This window comes from Lepidochelys kempii, chromosome 1 (genome assembly GCF_965140265.1).
Source record: "Lepidochelys kempii isolate rLepKem1 chromosome 1, rLepKem1.hap2, whole genome shotgun sequence".
Classification (NCBI taxonomy): Eukaryota; Metazoa; Chordata; order Testudines; family Cheloniidae; genus Lepidochelys; species Lepidochelys kempii.
In genome coordinates, this window is record NC_133256.1 from 307,802,073 (window position 1) to 307,818,700 (window position 16,628).

Consider the following 16,628-nt stretch of genomic DNA (forward strand, 5'->3'; position numbering starts at 1 on the left):
GTTGTGTGGTTGAGAAAACCAGCAGCTTCTGCTTGTGATTTTCTGAAAGTAGTGTGCATATATATATACCATGTATGCCACAAGAATGTTGCATGATGCAGGTTCTAAAGGTTGCATCAGAGCAGCTGCATCATGCAGAGTCTCAGGGTAGAGAACTGATGTGCAGTTCAGGAAGCTGATATCTGGCTTGCGTGGGCTGCCCAAGCTCCATAAAAGTCAATATGCAGCGTTCCTGTATATGCATAAACTACTTCTATTTTTTAATATGGGCCATAATTAATCCTTTAAGTGCCTTCCCAAACTAGGCAAAACCACCAGTCCTCACAAAAAAGCAAGCAATTACAACAAATCTGCAGTGTTTAGGCCAAGATATTTTGGTGTTATGATGAGCCAAAAAAGTATTAGGAATATTTTCAAGAAATTAAATTACCTCATTTTCTGGAATCCTCATATCTCCCAAAGCATATCTTTCCAGAAGAATTCTACCCTGGCATAAACAGTGCACCTGTTTCATTTCAGGCAAATTGATTTAATTTTTATGAAGTTAGTGGGTTGGGAATAAAAATCGGGAACATGATAGAAAGCTATTTTCATATCCGTTTTAGGGACGAGAAGTCTTGTAGAAGGACTGTTCTAGGAAGGTTGATTTTTACATGTTTTGTTCAATGTCCTACCCCTTTTCAGTAACACCCTGTAGTGCACAGGGAACTCAACACAGTAACGCTTTTAGAATTTTCCCATCAGGGAGCAGAGTTTGCCCCCACCTGGAAAGAAGCAATGGCCCATATCATGGGTACCGTAAGATATGTGTGAAGCTCAAGTATTTGTTGAGGGGGGTACAGGGTCATCCATACATGGGCCTTGTGCTTCCACAGCAGGTCTGGGCCTTCCATAGCTTTGCCCCGGATGCCGAGTAGTGCAGCACCAATGGAAACAGATTGCCAGGAGTCCTTCGCCACAACTGCCACAGTGACAGCTCCCTCTCCGCAACAGGGTGTCTCCACCTTGGATGTCGGTGTGTGCTGGTAGATGGAAAAGGTGGTGGGATCCTTGGCCAGCATGCTCATCACTTGCCTGCTCACTCCCCCCTTTCCCTATTTGCACATCACTGGCTCCATGGAGAACATTAGGTATAAAGACAAAATAAAATGTGCAGCATCAATGGTAATTATGTACACTCAGAAAGTCTGGGCAGAGAATAAAAAGACTGCCAAGAAAACGGTTGATAGACTGTATGTGGGAGAATAAAATGGATATGGAGCGAGTGCTGGACCAGCAAGCATGGAAAAGACAGATCCAGCAACCCAGCAACAAAGTCTTCATCACTCATGTATGTAAATTTTGTATGTTATTTGATTACCAACCAGATAATCAAGTCTCTGAAAATGTAAGAGAACGCAAGTCACCAGATTACTAAATGAACCATATGCAACAGCCAGTGACTGTATAGTAATTGCAACCTTTACTCTTACCACAATATTTCACAATCCTGCTTGGCATGTGGCTTAGCCCCTCACTTCTGTGGTATTTTTAAGTTTTTTGGATGCTTTTTCAGAGAGAGGTCATGTCACAACCAATACCTACAAGCTTAGATGACAATGCCTGATGGTGAATTGGCTCCAGTTGACATTTTGATCCCACTAATCTGTCTGCTCAGTATAGTGGTGTATAGTAACTTTGGATGCTTGATTCACTCAGGCTACACATATGACTTCAGCTCTGATTCTGGTTCATTTTTCACTACTTCACTCTGATTTGGCTACCTGTAATGCTTAAGATTAATATTGTCTCATTTACCTTGTGGGGATCAGAATTACAGAGGGCCAGATTTTGGTCCCCTTACTCACACTGAATAGTAGTCGATTTCAGTGGGCCTAATTGTGGAGTAAGGTCCTCCTCAGTATGAGTAAAGGGATCAAAATCTAGCCATACATGATTAAATGGGTGCCCTGGCATTTTTTACACCTATGAAAAATGGCACACTTCTGTAAATTGCAAATACAATCACTTGTATTGGCCAATATGTTCAAACAGGAGATGTGATTGTAGCCTAGCCATAGATGTAGGCTATGGCCTGGAAAAAGTCAGGTTTCAATTACTTCAGATCTACGAGTATGATTGGAGCCATCACAGGTTAATAATTTTCCAACTCAAAGACAATATTATATGTGGTGTGAGTTGGAGTTGGATTCTGGACTCCTCAGAGAACATGCACATGCAATTCAGTGCGAAATGTAGGCTGGGCAGAATTCTTCTTTTATAAATGTGATGGATAATATCAATGTTTATTTTTAAGCTTTTTTATAGATTATCTATTTAAATGAAAAACTTCCTAACTGTCAGAGTGGTTAAGCACTGGAATAAATTGCCTAGGGAGGTTGTGGAATCTCCATCATTGGAGATTTTTAAAAGCAAGTTAGACAAACACCTGTCAGGAAGGGTCTAGATAATACTTAGTCCTGCCATGAGTGCAGGGGACTGGACTAGATGACCTCTCGAGGTCCCTTCCGGTCCTATGATTCTAGGATTCTATGAAAGTTTACAGTTGCGGGAAATTATAGGAGGGTCAGGCAATGGGGGGTGTCAGACAACAATTGACAGTAGACATTGAGATTCAAAAAATTAATGCTTTATAACTGTTAAAACACAAATTGCTAAACATCATGTCAAAATAAACAGAGTAAATAACCTGAAATCAAACTAAGTTCTCAAGCAGTATTTTTCTTACTTTGCCTATCTGTAAATTTCAATTGTGTGTTGTATGGTGAAATTGATGTTTACTGATATTTACATGTAAAAATCTATATCATTCTAAGGACAGAGTGCAAATACTCATAGCCTGCTTGAGTTCAGGGCAGATGCTATATTTATATTGCAGATCAAGAGCCAGGGAGTGAGAACTACACTGATTTTAGATCAGGATCTTGAATCAGTTTCAGTAGGTTGAGGGAGGAAGCAGCAACAAGCATAAAATAAACCCTGCTCAAATAAATGTTAGTCTCTAAGGTGCCACAAGTCCTCCTTTTCTTTTTGCGAATATATGGATGGTGCACTTTGTCTTCCCTTCCTTTCCTCTCATTGCTGGTTTAAAATACAGAGTGTTGGTAAGTGTCACCTTTACAAGCCACCTAACTCCACCCTTATTTTCACACGCGCTGGTGGCATTAGAAGCCCCCATCAAAGGGGAACAACCTCACCAGCCAGTCCCCCAGAGGAAGGCAAGCGCAACCAGCGCAGTCCATGCTACGGGGCTGGGCGCTCTGCGGCCACCTGTCGCACAGCCGGGCCCCTTTGCTTTCTCCCCGAGCACGTCGCCGGGACCCGCACACAGACGGCGCGCACCTCTCCCTGAGTGAACCCGGCCGCTCCCCCGGAGCCTGTTTCACACCGGGTATGCTGCGCGGCAGCGCCCCCTAGCGGGCCAGCCCTTGCCCCGCGAGCTCTCCGGACCAATGGGCGCTGTCTCAAATATTCATGAGCTGCCGGGGGCCAATGGGCGGCCAGGCGCGGCTGGAGGGGCCGAGAAGGCTGGGCATGGAGAGGTCCAAGAGGAACCTGCTCACGTTGAAGCGAGGGGACCTCTGCCCAGCCCTGGGCTCCCGCGGCTGCCCGCAGGCTGCTCTCTCCGGGCGCGGAGCAAAGGAAGAGGCAGAATAAGGGGAAGCTGCCGCGGGGGCTTGTCACCTGCTGGCCCAGGCTGCGCGGGGCAGGGACGGCGGGCTGCCTCCATGGGGAGGGCTGGCTGCGGCTTGCCTCGCCTGTGCGTGCGGTGGGCAGCGCTGCTGCTCGCGCTCTGGCCCTGCTGCGCCCACGGGAACTGGATGTGAGTCGGGGGCCGGCGGGCGGGCAGCGATGGGGCTGGCGGGACGGCCGGGGGAGGGGGCATTTCTGAGGCCGAGAGACTCCGGCTGCCTGGCTCTCACTCCCGGGCTGGTTCCGCAGGTGGCTGGGCATCGCCTCCTTCGGGGTCCCGGAGAAGCTGGGCTGCGCCGGGCTGCCGCTGAGCGGCCGCCAGAAGGAGCTGTGCAAGAGGAAGCCCCACTTGCTGCCCAGCATCCGCGAGGGCGCGCGGCTGGGCATCCAGGAGTGCCGGAGCCAATTCAGGCACGAGCGGTGGAACTGCCTCCTGCTGCCCCCCGACTCCGACTTCTCCGTCTTCGGCGCCGAGCTGAGCAGCGGTGAGTCCGCGGGGGCTGGGGGGAGAGCGCCCAGCTGCTGGGGTGGGGGGGGGGGATCCCGAGCCCGCTGGTGCCTGCCAAGCCTTGGCCGCCGACCAGCGTTCGCCCCACCTGGAGCGCAGCGGGGCTCCCCGTCCCCCGGGAGGGCGCGATCCGCCCGTGTGCCGGGGCCAGACTGGGGCGCCGGGCGGGGACGAGCCAGAGGCTGGGGTGGGTGTGAAGGTTGCAGGGAGAGCATAGGCTCGGCTCCCCCGCGACCTGTCCTCGCTTGTGGAGGGCAGAGGGGCCGGGAGGGGGGAATCCCAAGGGCCGCCCGTGCCCAGCGCCCCCCGTGCGTCCCCTCCATCAGCTGCTCTTCAGATACTGGCTGGCTTTAAATATGGGAGTAGTCAATGGGAATTGGCTGAATCAAGCCTTAAACTAGGGGTAATTTGTCTGTATTAGATGAAAGCATCAGATCCTGCAAGAAGCTCTCTCCGGGCTCTCCTGGAGCCTTGCTGACTTGGCATCTATAGTGGAGCAGTTTGTAGGGTCTGGGCCCAACTTAACAATTAAACACCTGTCAGATGTTTATGGCTTTAGATACTGTTAACAAGTTATGACCAAGGCAGGGATGGCACACACGTACAGAGGAGTGAGTAGTGTCATTGCTCCCAAATACATGAGTATTCCCACTGAAGTCCTGTGCGGAAGGTTACTCATCCATGTCAGTGTTCGCAGGATTTGGGTTCAATCCCATGCTACTTGCCTGAATGAAGAGTGCACAATCAGGTCCTTATTCAGTAGTTTAAGATTGTATTTTGTTCCCATGTAATGGTCACTAAATGCTATCACTTGTGAAATAAACCACAAAAATAAATAACTAAAAATAAGCAATACAAATTAATGTAAATTCAGAAAGGCCATCCTTGCACATAACATTATTCATGTGAATACTCCTGTGGACATCAGTTGGGCCCAAACTGAGGGACTGACCCTGCAGATACTTACACACAAGTGTCTTTACTAGTGTGAATAGTCTCGTTGGTGTTTTTTAAGGGAAAAATTGTTTTGGTGCCATCAAAACACTCTAGTAGAAATGAAGTTCCTTTTCAGTGAGCAGTATGGAATAACTAAAACTCTCTTTTATAACAGTGGAGAAAATAGTAGTTCTTCAACTGATGGCAGGATGTTTTAAATGGTCTTAATGGTGTTCTAACCTTACCAAAGCCTTTAAAGATATCAGGCCAGATTCTCTGGGGCATTCGCTTTATGCCACGCCTCCAGCAGAATATGGCTCTAAAGCTGGCTTAACCAACATGGGAAGAGTCATCCCAGGGCAAAGATCATCCATTGGTGAAAGATAGCACTGGGGCTTTATGCCACTTCCCCTTCTTAATGCCAGCCTACCAGAGAAAAGGGGGTATGGCCAAAACACCCTTGTGCCACTCTGATCCCTGGCTGTGGTTTCAGCTTCTTGTGATTGTTGCACCCTTTGTAAATTAGAACAGCCCTGAGGTTCTTAAAGGTGGTATACAGTGGGATCTGGCCCTGTACAAAGGCAACACTATGATCCTGGGTGTGCACAGGTGAGCTTCGGGTTGCTCCATGATCTGAACCATTTTCTCCTTATTCAAATCAGTATTAATGGTGGAAAGCAGCAGGGCTGGTCAGAAATTTTCAACTGAAATTTATTTTTGAAATTTGGTCAAAATTTTCTGATGCCAAAAAACCCAAAATCCACTTCTGAAAGTGGCGAACAAAATGACACACGCTCAGAATGAAGTAGCATAGTTAAAGGAACAGTCCTGAAAAAAATCAAATGTATGTGAGTAGTCCTTCCACATCTGTGAAGTCTTGTTAGGTTGGAGTCTCAGTTGCATTACACCTGTGTAACTCCATGAATCAGGCTCACTGACATCATTGGGATATGGTGTAAATAATGACTGTAGAGCTCTCTCATTATTCCCCTTGAATAATAGCTACTGGGGATTGACTTCCAAGATTCATCTGTGAAAATTAATAGTGGTCAGATGTGGTTAATCTCTAAAATAACATTTCAATGCATTCTTTTTAGGCACCAAGGAAACAGCCTTTATATATGCAGTGACGGCGGCAGGCCTTGTACATGCAGTGACTCGATCATGCAGTGCAGGAAATATGACTGAGTGCTCCTGTGATACAAACCTGCAAAACGGTGGCTCAGCCACTGAAGGCTGGCACTGGGGTGGCTGCTCTGATGACATCCATTATGGAATGTGGTTTAGCAGAAAGTTCTTAGATGGGCCTATTAAGAATATAACTGGAAAAGACGGGAACGGACTGATCTCAATGAACCTGCACAATAACGAGGCTGGAAGGCAGGTATGCATTAGAAGTTAGAAATCGAACCAAATGATAGTTAGATTTAACTGCCCAAAGTGGCATTAATGCAAAGAGACCTGATTCTGACTGCAAGTAAGGATTGGGCCCATGGCAAGAGCCAAACTAAAATCTCCAGAGCAAAGAATTTCAAAACTGAGGCTAAAAATCCAGGCTATCATCTATCTCACTCACTTTATAGTTAAAAAATAAAATCCACAAAATAATTTTGAGTCAGAGGTGGAATACAGTAGAGACTTTTACCTTTCATGCCCCTCCTTTAGTAAAATTAACCACACACTTCTCAGAATAATGCTTGTGGCTTTATTTCCTTTCAGTTATATACAGTGGGCTGCCTTTTTCTTTTTTGGAACCTTTCTGTGAGTTGACAGAGTGGACATCAGGTTTCTTAGCGGGTATAGTCTATTTTTTTAAGAATTGCTCTTTACTTTGTTGCCCACAGTGTATTACATGCTGTTAAATACACCCATGAATAAGCATTTTTAGACAGTTTATATACAGTCTTTTCCTGAAAGAAGCTGAGCACCCACAACTCTCAGGGAAGTCAGCATAAGCTTTGAAATCAGTTGCAAAACTCCCATTGACTTCAGCAGGATCAGGATTAGGGCCTGCTGTCTGCAATGATCAGGCGCTTGCCTATCGCTCTCTGAGCTCTACCTACACTTAAAATTAAATAAAAAATGTTAGCATTGAGTACCACAGTTAGATTGAGGTAGCCCCTTGTCTTGACCATTTCCATCGATGTAGGCAGCATCTATGCTATAGCAGCATAGCTATAGCTGTGTAGCTGTAGTGTAGATAATCCCAGGGTAGTTGAGATCAATGGACTGATTTGCAGAGTAAGGTACCACTTTGTGTGAATGAGGATGGCAGAATCTGCCCCAATGAGAATCTAGGAATTTAGGACCTTACAGGATTGCAGGCATTTTGTAATACAGAACTCTGCAGTACAGCACAGAAAAGAGCACTGTAGAAATCATTGGGTGCCCACACCTTAGTATATGCTGCATTTTTCTACAGCGCAGCACTGGTTTTTGTATTAAAGAAATTTCATCCATAGCAAGCTTGAAGCAGTTAATGATCTTTAGCCACACTGTTTTTGCAGAAGAGCTGGAATTGTTGTTAAATACCCTTGGAGAAAGTATGCAGACTATTCTGTGTAATTTCCATACAGTAAATATTTTTCAACTTAGCTGTGAGCTGTAGGGTAAAGCAAATATTGCAGCCTTTATGCAAAGTGAAAGCAAAAGCAGCCCTCATTATTTGCAGTTAGGATTTTACTCTAACTATGGTATTAGTGAGTAAAATAGCAGCATAAATTCTCTTGATTGTCCTAATTTCAAAATCCTTAAATAGACATTGGAAAGAATTTAAACTGGTGTTCTGGGGCCTACAAGAAGGAGGTTTTGCAAGATATTGTGCTATCCTGTGACCTTGCATAATAAATACCATCGTGTTTCTGATGCCATGTCATTGCAAGAATAGTCTTCCAGGGAGTGATGTGACACCATTCATTTGGAATAACTGGTACTGGCTTTGGTATGTGTAGAATACTCCAGTTCCTGTTCCATCTCCACTCCGAACCCTATGCCTAAGCTTTGATATCCTAGTTTGCTCTAGGACATGTAACTTAGAAAGTAGGAAGGATCGGAAGATCAGAAAGGAAGAGTGGTCCAGTGTTTACTAGTCTGAGACTTGGAAGATCAACGTTCAATTCCCTGTTCTGTCACAGAGTTCCTTTGGCAAGTCATTTAGGCCCAGATCCTCAAAGGTATTAAGGGAGTTGGGCACCTAAATACTTTTGAGGCTGCGGGCCTTAGCTTCACTATGTCTCAGCTGCCCTTCTGTAAATGGGAGGAAATAATTCTACCTTACCTGACAGGTGTTGTGATAGGTGAATAGACTTGTGATTTTGAGGTGCTCAGATACTATGATACTTAAGATATCTAGACAGACTGGGGGCCAAACACTCCCTTCTGGTTCCACAAGTAGAAAGAAGAAAAAGGAATCGACCTGGGTGGGGTGGGCTCCGTCGTATGCAACCCCTGTTTCTCCAAGCACTGTAGAAACGTCTCTCTAGATGCTTCTTGAAAATAAGTGGGTACAAGTGAGCTGGTGACAGGAGGGGTTAGTCTCAGGAGTCTACTCCCCGGTTCCATGGAAATTCCAAGTGTATGTGAATTCTGACCCTTTCATACTGAACATACACTGTACCCCTCTTGCTAAGAGGAAGTTGGAGGCAGCAGCAGTCAGGACCAGGGCCGGTGCAACCACTAGGCGGTCGCCTAGGGCGCCAAGTGGTTGGGGGCAGCGGTGGAGCGGAGGTGAGCTGGGGCAGTGGGGCGCGGGGAGGGCCGCCCGCAGCAAGTAACGGGGTGGGGCGGCGCACAGGGGACCCGCTCCCTGCCTCAGCCGACCTCTCCTCCGCCTCCTCCCCTGAGCACCGCCCTGCTCTGATTCTCTCCCTCCCAGGCTTGCGTGCCGAACAGCTGATTGGCGCCGCAAGTCTGGGAGGCGGGAGAAGCGGCGACGTGCTCGGGGAGGAGGCGGAGCAGAGGTGAGCTGCTGCACGCAGCTCCCTGGGCCGAGGGAGGGGGTGGCGGGGAGCTGCCGCAGGGGGGCTGCCCGGGCCGAGGCGAGGGGGGCGGCAGCGGGGAGCTGCTGCGGGGTGGTGCAAGGTAGAAGTTTCGCCTAGGGCGTGAAACCTCCTTGCACCGGCCCTGGTCAGGACCATTATGAGAACGCTGCTCCTACAGGAGCTGTGGTGCTGGGGAAGGGAGATGTGGCAGCATGCAGCTTCCATATGGATTTCCTTTGTCTCTGGTGGGTCTCAGAGGAAGGAACCTCACACCTTTCTCTTGGGGGCGGGTGCAAACCTCTCCTCCCTCAGGGAATGATCAGGCTAAAACTGAGAGTCTGAACTCACTGGGTTCCATGTCCCCTAAAGGAATATACTAACTGATCCATCAGAATATTTTATTGACAGATAGAGGAACTCACAAGTGTATTGCACTTCTTAGCTCCAAACATATTAGATAATGATTAGGGGACAGGATGGCTCAGAGGTTGGCTAATGGAGCCATTTGGAATTGGTTATTGGTATGATACTGAATGAAATGTCACCTGGTCAGTTTGCCTGTGTGAAATGAGATGATGGTCTCATCAAGGTCCAGGTAACTGTCGTCAGAACCACAATCCCTGTTGGCACTCTTGGTGACCGCATCGGCAGAGTGGATTGAGGGGTATGGACTGAAGTACTTACTCTGCCCTGTCATTGCTCCAAATGGGGCTGCTGCTTATAGACCAGCGTGTGTGGTCTAAACAGAGGATTCAGCCACCAGTGTAGCACCTTTCACAAACACTAAATTCACCTCACGTCTCTGTATACACACCTGCATACATAACCCATAAAAGCACTGCAGTGCATGTGACAGTGCCCATATCATATGAGGTTCTAGCTGTAGTGGTCCAGAACATATTGTACTTTGAAATGCCCTCAGATTATGCAGAAACAGTAGACCATCGTTTCCAGCATCCTGACACAATCTGGTCTGCTTTCATTTAAATGCTTACCTATGACATTTGGCCTCATGCATAGAAGTTTGTTCCATGGCAATCTGTTGTTGCAGTCAGAATATGAATACATAGCCTCACAATGCTATCCTTGCAGTCACCTTTTAGAGCAGAACCACACTTTAATAAGGAAGGTGCATCCCACATCATGAAGTACCATGGGGAGAGGTGATCAGAAACACTTAGATAGTCATAGACCAGACCAGAGGTGAGAGTGAGGCTCACATCATTCCTTTGCCCTTTTTCATTTATGTAGCCCCAATCCTCCAAACACACACATGCTTAATTTTACACACAAGAGTAGCCCCACTAACTTCAATGGGGCTATTCATGTGTGGAAAGTGAAGTTTGTGAAATTATTTGCAACATCAGGGCATATGTTTGTACAGCGCCTAGCACAATATGGTTTCAGTCTACTTGGGGATGCTACATTTTATCATAATACATATAACTAATAATGGTACCTAGGATAATACTTTGAAATAGCATCTCTTTGTAAAACAGGCTTACTGTTTACATTCTCTGTATGGTTTCTGTTTTTGTCATTTTTGTTAGCTTCTCAGGTTATTTACATTGTAACAATGGCCCTCTCCTCTCAGAGCCTAGCTTCTCCTCTGCCTTGATCATAGTGAAGTCTTAATGCCAAAGCTGTGACTATCCAATCATTTCCTTATCAACTGATTCTGAAGATACAAACACAGGATTATGACTGTACAAATAAGTAGTGAGGAAGAGAACACAAGTATCTGTCGTAATTGCAGGGTAATTGAATCAGAGTGTTACTGGAAGACTGTTGTAAATTGGGGATGCCCAAGGGTGGTCTGGGCATAGGTCCTATCCCCCATTCTTGCAGAGGAGCAGTTTGGGTGTTCCTACTGCCTGCTGTCCATCCGGACATAGCAGCTTCCAGCTCCAGATATGGCCCACCGGCACTGTTCCCTGTAAGCTGTGCGTGTCTGTGTGCGCACGCAGATCCTAAACCCAGCGCACATGGCGAAACACCGTGTGCACAAAAATTTGCACAGAAGCACAACAATTTGCACAGAAATTTTTTGCAAACACGGCCTGTCAAAAATTAGAGGAAACATTGCCCACAGGGTCTAGAAATGTTGCCTTCATCTCCTTCCCAGTTCACTAGGTTCCATCTGCTTTGACTAATGGTTCTAACAGGTCAGGGCACATGCCTGCTATTCCTCTTTAATGGCTCTGTGAATGCCTCACTTGTTTGACTTACCAGCGACCTCGAGCAACAAGCAATTTCTGTTCATGCACCAAGGAAGGTACAAGTCCAAGCAAATATGCTCGTGTATTTTTAATAATGTTTGTAGAGTTATACATAATTAGATGTGACCTTGACGATCCAGGCACGTTGCCAGCGCAGCCCTCAGTATCACTCTGGGCTCAATCTGGCAACGTGCTGAAAGCCCTGAACTCCCACTGAAGTCAATGGGACCTAGTCAGGGCAGGGTCCAGAGCTTCAGCCACGCTGATAGAAATGTGTTCATTTTTTGTTCCAAATTTACCATCATGTTAAAACTTAAGGCAGGGACAAATCACTTCCTCTGCACCAAATTATAACAACTACTCCTTTGTTAAACTTTGGTGTGTGGAGGAGGGGCGGGGTTGGTGCCAGTCAACACACAAATAAAGATAGTCCTGGGTCCTTGGAGTTTGCAGCCTAAGACCCTGACTCTGAAATCTGCCCTTTGTGGATGGAGCAGTCCCCCTGATGTCACTAAGGCTCTGCATGAGGGCAGATCAGTCTGCAGGATAAAGTAAGAGTTGTTGTGAAACCCAGAGGAAGGTGTTAAATTGGTATTTTTCCTCTCTCCCCCCCCCCTTTCTTTCCTCCCCTTTTATAAATGCTAGGGTGGGGAAGGCATGTGATGGACATGGGCGAGTGTATGTGGGCAGTGGGTCTTTGGGAGGGATTTGAGTAAACAGAGGACACGTTTTTTCCTGGGGATGTTGAAGAATTTGCTCCGTAGTTTATGTGGAAGTGTGTGTTCCTGTACAGATCTTCTAAGATCTCCTAAGATCTTTGTATTGGTGGTAAAGATACTCAAACTGGAAAACACACCAAACTCTATTGCCTTCCTTATTAGTCTGCTGTAGGCTTACCCCAAGGTCCCTTTTACACTCAGTTGTTATGAATCAGAGTAAATGCCCCTTAAACTTTCTGCACTAATAGCTTAAAGAATGTATATACTTTGCTGTATAAAGAGTTTACAGAGAAGCTTGTAGCTCCACTATCAAGTCTTAAAAATCAGCCTTTTTTAACACTCTCCAGCTACTGGTGCTTCAAAACAATGTCATCAATAAATTGTTCTGTGATTAAAATATATACATGAGTTGTGGGAGTGTAGGACAGGGACACGTTAGATACACTACAGACAACTATAATATGGACTTTTCCACACAATTACCAATGAATCCATAGGGAGTGTTAATAATGGAGACGTTAAAAAAATTTTGCTTCATCATTTTGCTAAGTCTGTGTATATGGTAGTTTTTTAAACTTTTCCAGAGCTGTGTCACGTGTACCAATAGACACACCTTGTTGTTTACTTCTACATATGACCATCCATGAGAGATTGAAGGGGAAGCCGTTATGCTCAGTCTGCTAAAGATCTGAGCTGCAGTCCTGGCTGTAGGAAGTTAGTGCTTTGTTTACAGTCTACAGTTTTTCAAGGCTCGCTCCCATATAAGCTCTGCCTAGATTCTTGTGTGCGCTGCAGAAGCCTAATTAAGGCTGCAGACACCCTTTGCCCTGCAGACAGTTTTTATTAAATCGACTTATATCTGAAAAGGATTTAAAATTTATTCCACCCAACAGAAACACTTCAAACAGGAAAGTATTAACTCTACTAATATTTCTAAAATACTGCAGTTATAAAAAACATGGATAAGTTACATTATCAAAGCATGTTAGCTAGTATTTGTGTGCAGTGAAAAAATGCATTGAAAACAAGACGTTAATGGCAAACCTAACTTAATACCTACCCTACCTACCTACAACAGGAGAGCCTGATCCTGTCCGTGTTACAGCCACCTGGGACTTCACCTAAGCCCCTAGATCTAAATGTCCTCCGCTAAATCCACTCTTATTCCCAAACTGTGCACTGTTAAACATCATTGCTATGTTCCACTCAAGAGGTGGATGCATTTCAGCGATGGGTGGAATGATTAAGTATATGTAGTTTGGGGGAAACGTTGAATCCTTCAGAATGAAAAAAAGGCATAAATGCCAATTTTGAAGGAGTAATAATGGAAACTTACATCTTATTTTGTCTTGCTAAGACGAGCTGCAGCTGGTCAGCACCTCGAAAAAGTCAGGCCGTGTGTGTGTCTCCAGCTAGGTACCCAGAGCGAGTAGCCACTAAAACTTTGTCCCTGCTGTGGCCTTATTTCCCCATCAGTAAAATGCTTGGAGATCTATGGATTACCAGCGAATGAGCAGTATTTTTAATGAATGAGGGAATATGGTGGAATTAAAGTCTGAATATTGGTCTTGATTTGTTTTCAGGCTGTAGCAAAGCTGTTGTCAGTGGATTGCCGTTGTCATGGAGTTTCTGGGTCCTGTGCTGTAAAAACTTGTTGGAAAACTATGTCTTCATTTGAAAAGATTGGCCAGTATTTAAAAGATAGATATGAAAACAGTATACAGATATCAGACAGACTGAAGAAAAAGCTACGCAGGAAAGAAAAAACCCAACGGAAAATACCAATCCGCAAGGAAGATCTTCTCTACATAAACAAGTCGCCCAACTACTGTGTAGAGGATCGCAGACTCGGGATTCCTGGAACACAGGGAAGGGAATGCAACCGCACTTCAGAGGGACCAGATGGTTGCAACCTCCTCTGCTGTGGCCGTGGTTACAACACTCATGTGGTCAGACACGTGGAGAGGTGCGAATGCAAGTTTGTCTGGTGCTGCTACGTACGCTGCAGAAGGTGTGAGAGCATGACTGATGTTCATACCTGCAAATGAGATAATCTGCCTCCGAAAACCAAAGCAACTTCTTCCTGCTGAACAGGACTCATTCCTCCTGTGTTGGGATAACAAGAGGATCAATCTCAGTAACAGAGCTCACGGAATGTATTGTATTCCAAACGGTTTGGTTTCTAACCGAAAGAGCAACTCAAGACAAAGAGTAGCCTGCACAAAGTGATAAAGTAACAGCAAAAAAGGCCATGCCTTTTGAGAAGTCCAGGTGGATAGGTGACACATTTGAATATGTAACTCCACAGCTAGTTAGCGGTATTAAACTTATCAGCAACAGCCATAACATGATGATCAAGAATTGCCTTAACATTGTCAATAAATACAATGGAAAAAAGTCAAGAAGAAGTATTGGCTTTTAATGGCCACAGGCTGAAGGGATACTGGACATGTGAGAGGTGTCCTGGAGTCCTCACTCCAACCTTTCAGGAACTAGAATTACCCATGTATGGCTTGTTCCGGCATGCTGCTGAAAGAAATGAGAATGCAAAGCTCTACTGTTGAACATGCAGTGCTTGATTGTACAGTCACGTAGTGTAAATGTGTTGGTGCTCAGTAATGTGAGCTGAGTACGTGGGAGAGTGGGGATAATGGGTATATTTCGGGTGGAGATGGGGCATGGCCAGGCCATTGGTGCTGGAGTTCATTCTAGTGAATGCAAATAGTGTGCACAGTAGCTGCCATTTTTAGTATTTTCACAAGCCCATCACTCAAATGCGCCTAGAACAAGTGAAAGGGGGGCAGTTGAGTAGGACAGAATGGTAGCTGAAGGAAACAGACTGCTGCAGCCTGCTCCTCCAGGTCTCATATATGCGTGGGGCACACTGTTCTTGCCAGCCCCAGACCCATACCTTTAGCCCCACTGCCCTCAGCGTACTGTACTGTTGGGTCAAAATTAACAATTCACCATCTTCACCTGTTTTGGTGGTGGCTTTAGGTCTGGTTCTCTTAATCCTTAGACACATCACATGCAGGATCCAACCAGGAGAAATTTATCATAAAGGGAAATAAATGTCAAAAACAGAACTTGTTTTTCTCCTGCCTTTAAGAACATAAGTATGGTCATATTGGATCAGACGAATGATCCATCTAGCCCAGTATCCTGTCTTCTGACAGTGGCTGGTACCAAATGCTTCAAAGGGAATGAATGGAACAGGGCAATTTATTGAATGTTCTGTCCCGTCATCCAGTCCCAGCTTCTGGCAGTCAGAGTTTAGGGACCCCCAGAGCATAGAGTTGCATCCCAGACCCGCTTGACTAATAGCCGTTGACGGACCTATCCACCATGAATATCTTTGCAGCTACAGTAGCTAGAATATTTCAATAGGTCATTCCCCAGCCAGTGTTGCTTATAAAACAAGATCAAATGCATAATGTATTTGATAGATTGGCTCACACCATTAAAATATTTACTGATATTTTTTCCCCATTCAGGGATTAGGCATTACCCATGCATAGCTTGTTCCTGCACACTGCTGAAAGAAATGGGGATGCAAAGCTCAACTGTTGAACATGCAGTGTTTGCTCAGCAACTGTGCAGAGGCATCCATGTAGTATATGAAATGCATCTGGTGCTCATTGTTTATTTGTATGTAATTATGTGTTAAATACTGCTTTAAAAGCAGTGTGTGAAAGGGTTTGGTTGCTGAAATATCCAAAGATGTATTTTTGATAAGATAAAGTTTATATTTTGTAAATATTTAAATTATGCAAGTTATAGAAAAGGCTTTAAAGGTATGTGTATTAAGTTCCCTGAACTAACATTAGATTACGTTTGACATTTTCTGGTTAGACCTGTTACTGTTGCAGTAACTTTTAACTGACTTTTATTCGCTCGTGTAAGGGGAAAACATGTATTTGAGCTATTACATAAATGACTTATTTCTTACCAGCAGGGCACTTTTAGATATTACAGCTAAAATACACCTATTATGACACACTGAGAATTTAATTTTTGAAATGAGCAATTGAATTATACATTTTCCTTTTCCTCTTAATTTTGCTTTGTAACTTATTCACTGAGTGAAATCCTGGCCCTTTTGAAGTCAACGGCAAAACTCCCATTAACATCAGCGAGGCTAGGATTTCACCTATGGAATCTTATCAACTGTAATTTTTAAAAACAAACTAGCATAGACATTTTAGTTGAGAATTTAAAAGTTGTTTAGGTGCCTAATTCTCATCAACTTTAATTAAATTTCTAATTTAATTGGGTGTTGAGATCCCTTAACTAGGTTTGAAAATCTCAGCCTTTACTCTCATTTGTTTGAGGAAGACCTAGAGAACACAACAAACACTTCCATTTGTTTTGTACTTACGTTATTTTTCTTGTACATGATGATACTGGATTTCTCCTCATATTTCCTGTTCGATTTACATATGAGGTTTTCTAAAGAAGCAAACTACATTTACTGACATCAGAACCACTCAAGAAAGATTCCAGCTGGGTGAAATTCACCACCGTTGCCAAGTCGGCACAAGGCCTGACTCTGTTTTGAGGGCTAAAGTGTGAC

At 45.0% G+C, this 16,628-nt stretch overlaps 1 protein-coding gene across 1 annotated transcript; it reads left to right on the top strand.

Moving 5' to 3' along the window:
• The first annotated feature begins 3,458 nt into the window (after positions 1 to 3,458).
• WNT16 (Wnt family member 16) lies at positions 3,459 to 16,291 on the top strand. The gene is made up of 4 exons (XM_073328197.1): positions 3,459 to 3,823; positions 3,943 to 4,178; positions 6,235 to 6,521; positions 13,639 to 16,291. The coding sequence occupies exons 1-4, from the start codon at positions 3,729 to 3,731 to the stop codon at positions 14,101 to 14,103; spliced, it is 1,083 nt and encodes a 360-aa protein (XP_073184298.1). The 5' UTR covers positions 3,459 to 3,728; the 3' UTR covers positions 14,104 to 16,291.
• The last annotated feature ends 337 nt before the right edge of the window (positions 16,292 to 16,628 follow it).

Bases quoted from the DNA above. Each gene is read 5' to 3' on its own strand.
- WNT16 (XM_073328197.1), top strand. From the start codon at position 3,729: ATGGGGAGGGCTGGCTGCGGCTTGCCTCGCCTGTGCGTGCGGTGGGCA. The intron at 4,179-6,234 runs GTGAGTCCGCGG...CATTCTTTTTAG, and splicing joins CGGCGCCGAGCTGAGCAGCG to GCACCAAGGAAACAGCCTTT. The intron at 6,522-13,638 runs GTATGCATTAGA...ATTTGTTTTCAG, and splicing joins ATAACGAGGCTGGAAGGCAG to GCTGTAGCAAAGCTGTTGTC.